The sequence below is a fragment of the Octopus bimaculoides genome, chromosome 3, assembly GCF_001194135.2.
Source record: "Octopus bimaculoides isolate UCB-OBI-ISO-001 chromosome 3, ASM119413v2, whole genome shotgun sequence".
NCBI lineage: Eukaryota > Metazoa > Mollusca > Cephalopoda > Octopoda > Octopodidae > Octopus > Octopus bimaculoides.
Window position 1 is genome coordinate 123,402,438 of NC_068983.1, and position 12,005 is coordinate 123,414,442.

General features: G+C 35.8%; 1 protein-coding gene across 1 annotated transcript in view; it reads right to left on the reverse strand.

Annotated features, from left to right (window-relative positions):
- LOC106881712 (DNA mismatch repair protein Msh3) overlaps positions 1 to 11,071 on the reverse strand; it is a 50,968-nt gene extending 39,897 nt beyond the window's left edge. The window contains exon 1 of the mRNA XM_014932188.2: positions 10,780 to 11,071. Within this exon, the coding sequence (XP_014787674.1) occupies positions 10,780 to 10,950 (171 nt within the window). The 5' untranslated portion in view covers positions 10,951 to 11,071. The remainder of the gene's footprint in view (positions 1 to 10,779) is intronic.
- Positions 11,072 to 12,005: the final 934 nt, after the last annotated feature.

Consider the following 12,005-nt stretch of genomic DNA (forward strand, 5'->3'; position numbering starts at 1 on the left):
TTGTAAGGTAGGTGTGAAAAGCCAGATCTGGACAGTTTGAACATAAGACAAGTAGATCTGGTTAGTTTAAATGCTGAAGGGTTAAGAAAAACTTTTCTGACAGTTTCTAATTGTAGTGAGGTGCGAAATGATCTAGAAACAATTTTGGGCAGTTGTCTCATTGATCACCAATTAAAAACAGTGATTCAGACTGGTAACAAAAAGTCAAAATTTGTGATTGCAAAGGAAGATAAAGTGGGTTGTTATATTGGTTTCAAATTCTGGCACAAGGCCAGCAATTTCAGGGGATGAGGCTAAGTCAATTAAATCAACACCAGTGCTCAACAGGTACTTACTTTAACAACCCTGAAAGGATGGAAGGCAAAGTTGGTCCTGGAAGTGTTTGAACCCAGAACATAAAGACAGATGAAATGCTGCTAAGCATTTTGCTTGGCGTGCTAATGATTCTGCCAGCTTGCTGCCTTAAATAGTGGTTTGTTACATTAACTCAAGTACATGACTACTGTTTAGTTTATTGAAGCCTGAAAGGTGAAAAGCAAAGTTGATTTTGCTAAGGTTTAAACTTGGAACATGAATACCTGTGAATATTAAGGTACTTGTTTCTTACATAATAGTGGGGATGGGTAGTAATTTAGATTGGCCACAGCACTTAATGGTACTTTATTTCATTGACCTTCAAAGGATTAAAAAAACAAAACAAGGTTGGTCTCAATGGAATTTGAACATCAAGTGTAAAAACCCAGAATATAAAATTGCTTCTGATTTGGGTACAAGCCCAGTAATTTTAACCCTTTCGTTACCAACCTGGCTGAAACCGGCTCTGGCTTTGAGTACAAATGTCCTGTTTTCATAAATTTTGAATTAAAATCTTCCACTAAATCTTAGTCACAATTTATGTTCCTAACACTAGCTGAATGATAACTAAGTTATTTTACTAAATTCTTTGTTATATTTAAAGTAATTGAAAGAAACACAGAGCATCTCAAAACAAATACAGTAACGAAAGGGTTAAAGGGATGAGGTTAGCTGATTAAATTGACCCATGACTTGACTAGTACTTTCATATCCACCTCAGAGGAATGAAAGAAAAAGTTAACCTCAGCAAGATTTGAATGCAGAATATAAAGAACCAGAACAATGACTTCAAGGCATTTTGCCTGATGCTTTAACTATTCTACTGGCTCACTACCCTCACAGCCAGAATAAAGAATGCAACGTATTCAGTCCAATACTCAAATAATTCTGTTAATGCCAATGAGAGAGCACCTATCCAGTTGCTAAACCTGTTAGAAATAGCAGCTAAACAGTCTTCATATTGCACCCTACAAAAAAGATACTAGTTAAAACACTCATAGATAACAGAGCTAAAAGCAATGATGGAATGGTCAGAAACAACTTCTGACCAAGGATCTACTCAATTAGGGGCTGATTTGGGGCTAAACAACAACAAAAACGTACATATGCAATTCTTCTCACTCTCTCTTTCTCTCACTCCCCCTCTCCCCCACACATACACACAGGAACAGACACCTGCTTTCCGGAGAGAATTCATGTAATTTTTGAATCTTTTTTTGCAATGTATGCACACATGCTGTAATATACATATTTTCATTGCTTTACAAATAGAAAATTTGATGGGTCATATTTCATCCCAGATGTGAGCTGTATATCTTTCATGCTATGTTACTGATTGTGTAAATCTATTCTGGAGTCATTGCATCCCAGGTTTACATGACAGTGAATAAACCAGTTGTGATAAATCATAGTCATCATGACCATCATTTAATGTGTGCCTCCCATGCCAGCATAGGTAGAATATCATCATCATCATCGTCGTCGTTTAACGTCCGCTTTCCATGCTAGCATGGGTTGGACGATTTGACTGAGGACTGGTGAAATCAGATGGCTATACCAGGCTCCAATCTGATTTGGCAGAGTTTCTACAGCTGGATGCCCTTCCTAACGCCAACCACTCAGAGAGTGTAGTGGGTGCTTTTTACGTGCCACCGGCATGAAGGCCAGTCAGGCGGTACTGGCAACGGCCACGCTCAAAATGGTGTATTTTATGTGCCACCCGCACAAGAACCAGTCCAGGGGCACTGGCAATGATCTCGCTCGAAAGTCCTTACACATGCCACGGGCACAATATTTCATAATTCACTTTACTTTGACATTTCATATGTTCCACTGTTCTCTGACATTGATCTATCAAAGAAAAAATTTTGATTTATTTTAGCAATGCCAAAAATAGCATCTACATTTATGAAAGAACTCAAGAAGGGTTATACCTCTCTTAAAAAAAAAATTGTTTGTGTTTGTGTGGGTAAGGTAAAGCTTGATCACAATTTTGCAGAGTTTTGCTTAGGGAAAAGGCCAGATATTAAAGACTGTTTACAATTTAAAAAGCATAAAGTAAATAGTGTTTTTATCTTTTACTTGTTTCAGTCATTGAACTGCAGCCATGCTGGAGCACCACCTCCAAGGTTTTAGTTGAACAAATCGACACCAATACTTCTTTTTAAGCCTGTTACTTATTCTATTGTTTTTTTTTTCTCAACTGTTGAGTAACAGGGATGTAAACAAACCAATACTGGTTATCCAGCAGTAGTTGGGGATAAAGAGGGGACAAACACAAAGACATCCGGGGACACACACACACACATACACATAATAGGCCTCTTTCAGTATCTCTCTATCAAACCTACTCACAAGGCTTTGGTTAGCCCAGGACTATAGTACAAGACACTTGCCCAAGGTGCCATGTAATGGAACTGAACCCAGAACCATGCAGTTCAGAAGCAAATTTCTTAGCACACAACTTAAGTCAATCAGTGTTCTGTTCAATATAATTTTACTTTTGTTCAACTGAAAAACTATCATCTGGCATTCAACAGACATCACTATCTTTTATACAATATTTTTTACTTTTGAGCAACAACAGAAAACATGGGAGCTACTTATGTTATTAAAACTTAATAGATTTAATTTTCTAATAAAGTTAATGTTCACATCAAAACCTAAATAGAAATAATAGTGGTGAAGAAAAAACATTAGCTTAGTAACTAATATTATTCTAATTATATAGCAAGTATGGGAGACAACTCCATACACTTTCAGCTTATTAGACCTCCTCATTAAATCATAAACTTCATTGTATTTGTGGAGGTAGTGATGAAGGAACCACTATGTATGTGTTCAATATTTTACAGGAGTAGGAGTAAAATATTAGCATTATTCATTAATTTATTAAGATATTATTTAACAAACTAAACTGTTGAAAAAGATAAATTGAAATAAAGGCTCTTATCCCCCACCAAACAAGATGCAGAAAATGCTAATAGAGAAGACAAACAGCAAAATGTAAATCAGTTGGAGGAAATGGCTTCAAAAAATAAAGAAAAACTTTTAATGTCTTGTAGATATCTATAACCAATTGTAACTGAGGTGTCAAAAAGCTGCACATAAAAATGCAACTAAAACAATATTGCACATAATAAAAAAGAAATTGTAGAAAGTGTGAAATCATTTAAAATTTTCTAGTTTTATTCATGTTAAAATTGCAGAAAGGCAACTACTTATAGTGCATAGATCAGTGATTGATCTATAACAGAATGAGAATTCCTGGTTCTAAACTGAGATTAATAACTTGATTATCCTCAGAGCTGTGTGTTTACATTTAACTACTATTTAACATCTAGTGACGGGTTATATCTTGCTGTTTATTTCATCATTACTACAATAGAATCAGTTTTGAATGGTAATGGATAACATGAAATATTACATTACTGATGTATCCAGTTTCTCCAATAACCAAATTTAATTGAAAGAGTCCTAAATCTGAGACACAGCCTTTCTTGGCAGCTGGAACATTACATTGATATTGTAGCCTGGCATGAAATTTTATTTTATATAAACTGGACAAATATTATGTCCAGTGCATTAGTTTATACTAAATTTCATTGCTTAATCAATATTCCAGCAAATCTATTAAGTTGTCAGCAGGAATAAAAATGACCATCTTATTTGAAATTCTGCAGACTTTGCTTTTACGAAGAATTAAAAATAAAGCAGTTCGCAGGATTTTTGTAGAGGAGGGTTAATGGTTTAACCTGGTGGAAGAGGCTGGGCTCATAATATTTTGTAGGCTCTTTGAGAAAAAAATTAAAATGGAGAATGTTCCTTTTTAACAGATACAAGTCAACAGCTCCAGGAAAAACATGAATAGAGAAGGAATTCCAGTGGGCCTTTTTTTAAAGAGGAAAGCACTGAGCTGGAGTTGACACTATGAGTAACAGGATTGCTTGACTAGAAGTGGTATGAGATCAGCCAGTTGAGGAGTGGAAGCTATTATAGTAGTATAAGATAAGAACAGAGAGTAGACAGCATATCTATGAGGCAGAGGTTGGATTGTATTGGTGATTGACTTTATGTTGATCACTTAGATGGTCCTTCTTTGTATGTGGTACAGGATGTCTGTATAATGACAAAACTATCTGAGATGTGGGAACAACATTTCACAGTAGACTGTACTTAAGCATTATTAAGGATTAGCAGTTGTTGGGAGGCTGAAATATTCTCTGTCTCTAAAGAGGAAGGCCAATCTGTGTGATGCAGTTTAAAGATGGTAGAGATTTATTTCCCATTTGTTTCTGCTATTAGAAAATCAGAAGGGGAAGAACAGTATCAACGACTCTTGCTGCACATTGCAGATTGATGTGGTTGGTGTTTTATTTGAATTACTCTGGTTCAGTGTCTGAATGTAGATGGAGAGAATTCTAGAGAATGGCAGCTCTGACAAGGAATGATTGGCTAAAATATTTAGTCCAAGATCAAGGTGGATGACAAAAATAGATCCAAGGGTGAGGAAATGGTCTTACTTTCTTGAATTTTCCAGATGTGTTCCAGAGCTGTTTAATAGTATTCAATGTAGACTCTCTCTTCTTGGTTTGATGAAAGAGGTTTGACCTACTTTGAATGTAGAGGTAAACTAAAATGTAAGTTATTTAGTCTGGATTTTTTCAAGTCAATTTCTCACCCTTCATTTTACATAATATTAGATAAAGTAAATGGTTATAATGCATTGGTGAGTGAAGAGTTGATAGCCAATAGGATGGCTGGTTTTTGGACCACTTTAGAAGATATCTAATATATAAGATGATGGAAGTATGTCAAGCAATCATGTAGGGAATCACCTCATTTAGATTCCATATATAGGCATAACCTACCATGACCAACATCCCTCACATAAGTTAACTTCTCTAAGAGGTAGGCTTATGAATGGGATGATGATTATGATAGGTTATCCTTGATTGAACAGACCTACAATCAAAGATGTTCTAGCCATGATTATCCTGTTTTTCTAGGACATATTTAAGACTATATCATCTAATGTCGTTTACTCTCAGAGGCTGGCTTATGTAAGGGATGTTGGTTATGATAGGTGTTATCCTTGATTGAGCAGACCTACAATCAAAGACATTCTAGCTATAAACATCCTGTTTTTTTAGGACGTATCTAAGACTTTATTACCTAATGTCTTTTACTTTGTTGGATGATGAAATGTCGAGGGAGATTTGGTTGCTACTTTTAACAGAGTGATTGATCATATAGAGGCTCTCTCATTAACTCCAATGTTTGTGTGTACTACAGGGGTACCAACAATGGAGAATATGTGAAGAACTGTCTTGTTATTATCAGATGTAAGGTAGTGGATTAGCAGAGGTACCAAAGTACCTCGAGCAGAGTTTAACTTTGTTGCAAGCATTTGAGCCAGGCCAGATTTCTGGTTTGAGGATAATCTCTTCCCTTCCTTCCATCAGTTTCACAGGACTGAGAAAAGAAATGGTCAATGGAGCTGCCTTATTCTCCCTGATTAGAGAGTAAAAAAGAATTCTGTTTCGGTCAACTTTACCTTCATCTTTCTAGTATTGATAAGATAAGTCACCCGTCAATTACTAAGGTCAATTTGAATCAACAAGCATCACTCTATCTCTCTAAATTTGTGGCTTTAAGCTGGTGTTAGAAATCCTTATTAACTAGTTATTGTATTAATACCTCCTTCTATTTCTCTTCTTCCACATCCATCTCCCTTTGTTGTCAGCAGTGGCAGCAATGAAAAGGGGATGGGAGAATGAGGAAGAGAGGGAAAGTATTTTTAAAGACATAATTACTACAAGTGCTAATTACTAACGATAACTGTTGTCATCATTGACATTATCAACATTAATCCTATTAACATTTCTCTATGTTGACATGGGTTGGCTGAGAGAATATATTTGGTAAAATATATTTTGTAAAATACTATGGAATGTTATGAAAATATTACTAATCCCCCACATACAAATACATACACTGGCTCCCAAAGATAAATTTGAGCAACAAATTTTCCTGTAGCAAAAACAGATTCTAATTTAGATGCTACTGGCAATAATTTGTGATATCTGATATACCTACTTAGGTAACATGCCTAGGTAATAGCAGAGGTGATATGGATTAATTTATTTAGAATAATCTAGTGATATCCTGGCAACCAATCTCACTGAATAATCCTGAAAGAAGCTTGGAACATCTGTAACAATATTTTCACAAATTGGCTTTTACTATTTATTTTTATATATTTAGTTTATTCCTTTCACTGTAATCTGTAAGTGATCAGAAAAAGCTGCATGACTAATGAATATTCAAAAGAACTATTATCTAATGTTAAATTACCTTCTGGAGAAAGGAGAGAGGCTGTATAGAAAAAAACTGTGCTCTACTTTTTACAAATGCATAAAACAAACCAGACATGTGATTATATGCTTCATTCTAGAAGGTGAGTAACAGATGCAAGTTTTAATTTATTGATTTTTAAAAAATAATCAAGTAAAATAGAACAACTAAATCAAGTGTTCGTTTGGTAATCAATAAAACAAATCTGAATTTTGTTAAAGCAAAAAAGTAAAAAGAAGAAAATAAAGTCAATAAGTTTGGTTAATTTCAAACAGAATTCAAAAATATGAAGTTCAATGACTATAATATATATATATATATATATATATCTCATTTCAGTCAATAGACTGTGGCCATGCTGGGGCAGCACCTTGAAGAACTATACACGAATTGTCTTCATGAAATGGGACTTGCGTACAGTTCTACCGATTACATTGGGGTTATTTTTCAAAATGCCTCAGCTCTGGCACGCCAAATTCTGGAAACAATTCTGCAGAGAATTATATATTATATTATTTTTTTCTAGATTTAAATTTTGAATCAATATAATTGGAATTTTCTACATCGTTATTATTAGATGGTCACCCCAACTTTTCTAAAATTCTCCACAGTGCATTTCTATTCACCATACAAACAGTTTTTGCTAAATCAACAAAGGCCTATTTGAACTTAAAGAGTGCTTTGTTGGAACTGATTCCAATGGAGAATGGCATTAAATAGTGTAACACATAACTATTCTCCAAATATAGTTGTAATTGTTCATTTAAGCATGAATATATATAAAACCATCTATGTACTATCCTAAATATAAATACATAGTAGGAAGGCAAATTTACAGCAATATTCATCCAGAGATAACACCAGTGTCTAAAAACAATGTATATTGAAGGCCATTTCAGCAGCAGCCAGTTAGAATGGCAGATACATTTCGGCCTCATTGGTCCTTGTAAATGCTGTGTGCTCAGCCAAATGCATTCCTGTTTTTATATTCAGTTATAATAAAGTGTTACTCAATGCTTTTGTAGAGTACAAATCTATCATTCCTTAAGAATAGTATTGATAATGACTTTGAAATTTCATCCAGCTAAGCCATTATCGGACTGTCTGATGTTGTCTTAGTTGGCCAAAACTTCAAAGTCACTGTCAATACTATTCTAATTAAAGAGTAATATATACATATACGTACATACATATACATACAAGCATGCATATATCTATATATATATATATGCATGCATATACATACATACGTGCATATACATACATACATGCATGCATACACATACATGCATGCATATACATATATGCATGCATATACATATATGCATGCATATATATACATCCATACATACACATATTTGTTGTGTTGTTGTTGGCACTCCGTCGCTTACGACGTTGAGGGTTCCAGTTGATCCGATCAGCGGAACAGCCTGCTTGTGGAATTAACGTGCAAGTGGTTGAGCACTCCACAGACACGTGTACCCATAACGTAGTACAGCGGGGTTCGCCACCATCCCCTGCTGGAGCCTCGTGGAGCTTTTAGGTGTTTTTGCTCAATAAACACTCACAACGCCCGGTCTGGGAATCAAAACCGCGATCCTATGACCACAAGTCCGCTGCCCTAACCCCTGGGCCATTGTGCCTCCACACATGCATACACATATATGCATGCACATACATGCATACACATACATATACATACATGCATATATATACATACATACACATACATACATATACATGCATATAAATACATGTTGGGCTTTCAGCCTCCATATACCAAATCCACACACACGGCTTGGTCAGCTCAGGGCTATTGTTGAAGACTCTTGCACAAGGTACACACAGTGATAATGAGTCCAAAATCACACAGCCATGACTGCATCTGTATATATTTATATGAGGTGTGTATGGACAAAAGACTGAGACATCTGGTACTTTGCTATGCTCAAGAAGGCCCGTTCATCACAGTAGAATTGATACGAGTGCTGGTATCACATAAAAAACACTGGTGCTGGTGTCACATAAAAGGTAACCAGTACATTCTGTGAAGTGGTTAGCATTAGGAAGGGCATACAACAGTAGAAACTATGCCAGAACTGACAATGGAGCCTGGTGCAACCCCTGGACTTACCAGATCCAGTTAAACCATGGAAAATGGACGTTAAATGATGATGATGATGTGTGTGTGTGTGTGTACACACACACACACGTGAATATACAGATATACATAGATATGTTACAGCTTCTTAATGACTATCCTTATGTCAGGGAGAATTTTTCCAAGATCTTCTGTAACACTGCATATGGCCAGTCAGTATGGCCCTTTATCATCCCCTCCCTAAGATGTAACATCTTCAGGTCAGCATTTATCAATTTTTCCTATGTCTTTCTTGATCACCCTCTTCAACAGGTTTCACTAACTTGGAGCACACAGCACTTCTTTATTCACCAATCATTTGCTGTACCTCTCACATGATCATACCAGGACAGTCCTTTTCTCTTGCATGCTATACTTGATTCCTCTTATGCCTGGTCTTTTCTCTCAGTTCATATGTACTCAGCACACTAACATTACTCATCCATTGAAGCATGCTTCATTTGTTTCTTGCCTTTTAAAATCTTCTACATTCAAGGTTCAGGTTTCACAACTATGCAGCATCATAGTTCAAATACAAGATTCATACATTCTGCCTTTGCTTGTGCAATAAGTGGCTGCATTAGGCTTTCAAAAGTGGGGCCTGTCATCCATGCAAGATTGCATATTGGGGGATCAGCATGTATTGCTTATATGCATAGTGCCAATGGAGCACTGTCCAAACATAGGCTTATCTACTGCTTGAGTGAAAATCCATTTTGGACGAACACACAGAGGCAGAGCTGACGGTGGTGTGATTCTTGGCCAAATTATGTGATACATTTGTCAGAATATTTAAAACAAAATTGAGATTAAGCAGCCATATTGGGGCCCATGGTAAAAATGCTATACAAAAATAGCAAATTTAACTATTTCTCAGTAGACTGAAAAATTGAAGAATAGCCTTAACCGATTGTCAAACCTTATTGTGTTTTTATCAGAGGTTCCTACATCATTTGACCAATTCCAACAAAGAAGAAGCCATTTTGTTCATATTCAAGAAATCCAGTAGATGTAGAGAACCAGACGACTAATTTGCATATCATTAGTGTTTAAAACTTAATTTAATATCAGCAGCCTGTCGACGGGGATATGTGTGTGCGTGCGTGTATGTATGTACGTACATATTAATATATCATGTCTGTGTGTAATTTATAATATTTACACAGCGAGCCTCTTCTAGCAAAATACGATTTGAAAATTTTGTGCTAATGCTTTAATGAAAATGGTCTGGCAAACATAGACTTGTTTATTATGGTGGAGTTGAATAATGAGAACGAGGAGAAATAGGAATAATACCAACTTCTGGCCAGTTCTAATGCAGAACAAAACAAACTGAAGAACAAAATTCAGCAACAGTAACTGTCTAGGCGAAGATAAGAAAATCATTATCTTCATTAGAAACTATAAATATAATGGCCTTGAGAATAAGCAGCAGTAAAGTCTACTTGATCCTACTTAGCAACACGTAAAGCTTAGAGTCGTCCTAGCAAGGTATGATGCTGAACGTATCATATAACAAAGTATAGAGTTACTTCCCTTGTCATTCATAATCTCGGTCTCACACCTAACTACCACCACGTTGTGCAGAGTATTCATACAAATAACATTACTAGTTATCTAATCTTATACAAAACAGGGAAATCTTTTTTTTTTATACTTGTCAGACTTTATATACTAAGCTAAAGAACATTATCATATCTGATCAAAGCTTACGTAGTCATATGTAACAACATTCAAACACATTAGAAAGAAATACTAAAATACGCTGTTTAAAACAAAGTTACAAAAAATTACTAGCAAAAACACTTTTACTGCTGAACGTGTAAGATAAAAGAATGTATTTAAGAAAATGACTAGTCACGATTTAATAATACCACATTGTGCACACGTTTATACCCTCTTCCACTCTCAGCTATATATAAACTCACCTTTGACTGAGAAGATACATTCTTGGAATCTCTCGTTTTGCAGTCAGCATCTTGGTTTTCTCTATTTTTCGTTGCATGTTTTGCATCGAAAAACCTGGAGATTGTTATCTGCTTTCCATTTGTCCCTTTCTGCTTAGATTTCAACTTTTTACTTAATGCCGGTTGTGGCATTGTTTATCACCTTGTAATAATACGCCGATGTTATCTTTCTAACTCCTATTCAGAAGTTACATGGTTAGCGCCATTTCTCATGGTAAGTATGCCGGGAAAATCAACTTCCGTTTAATAAAGAGTAGCTTTATTCTGCACCCCTTAAACTCGATAAATCATTGACTAATATAAACAGATTCAGAGTCAAATATAATTTGTAAATGAATATTTATTTACGAAACTTAACATTTGGAATTATTGTGGTAGAGCTAGAATCAAGTTCCCGGTGAGTTGAGTTAGCAGCCGATTTCAATTCCTGGACGAAGCTCTATTCATTTTATTTTCCTTTTTAATTCAGCTTTTTTTCTTTTTCTTTTTTTTTTTTTTTTTTTTTTTTTTTTTTTGGCGAGAAGACATCCCGCAGATTGAATTTAATAATTACTTATATAACACGTATGTATTTAATACATATACAATACAAAACCCACATTAAAATACAAATACAAACATGAGTGAAGAAAATAGAAAGAAAAGCATCAATTCAACGCTAATTGCTTCAATTGGTGGCACACCACAATGTCCAATGGAACCTCCACTTACCTTCTGGTCTCTTCCCGTCACTTCTGGATAATCCCACTAACTCCAGAAATGCGCAGGTATTAACCCGTGTCAAGGCCCGCTTAATGAATAAGTTTAGCTCAGAGTGAAGAGCGAAACAATCAGCAAACCACGAAGGCCTGTGGAGTCGAGGAGCCCATTACAGTAACATCTCAGTTTCCCCCACAGACGTCTGCTCCTTCTCTGAGTGCAATGGAGATGCAGAGCTCATCCATGTAGACCACCAATGTTGACCACAGGTAGGGCATCAACTCAGTCCTCCGAGAATTTCGCATTTGCAGAAAGTAGGCGACACCTTGAAAGTTGATCAGATTGATGAAAGGGAGAGTTGAACGTAGCACCTAAGCACAGATTGTCCCATACTCTCTGCTTCTGTCTATCCTCAGCTGTATCAGGAATTGACAAACCCAGAGCTTTATCCATGTCCCAGTTGAAAAGGAGAGGATATTGCCTACCAA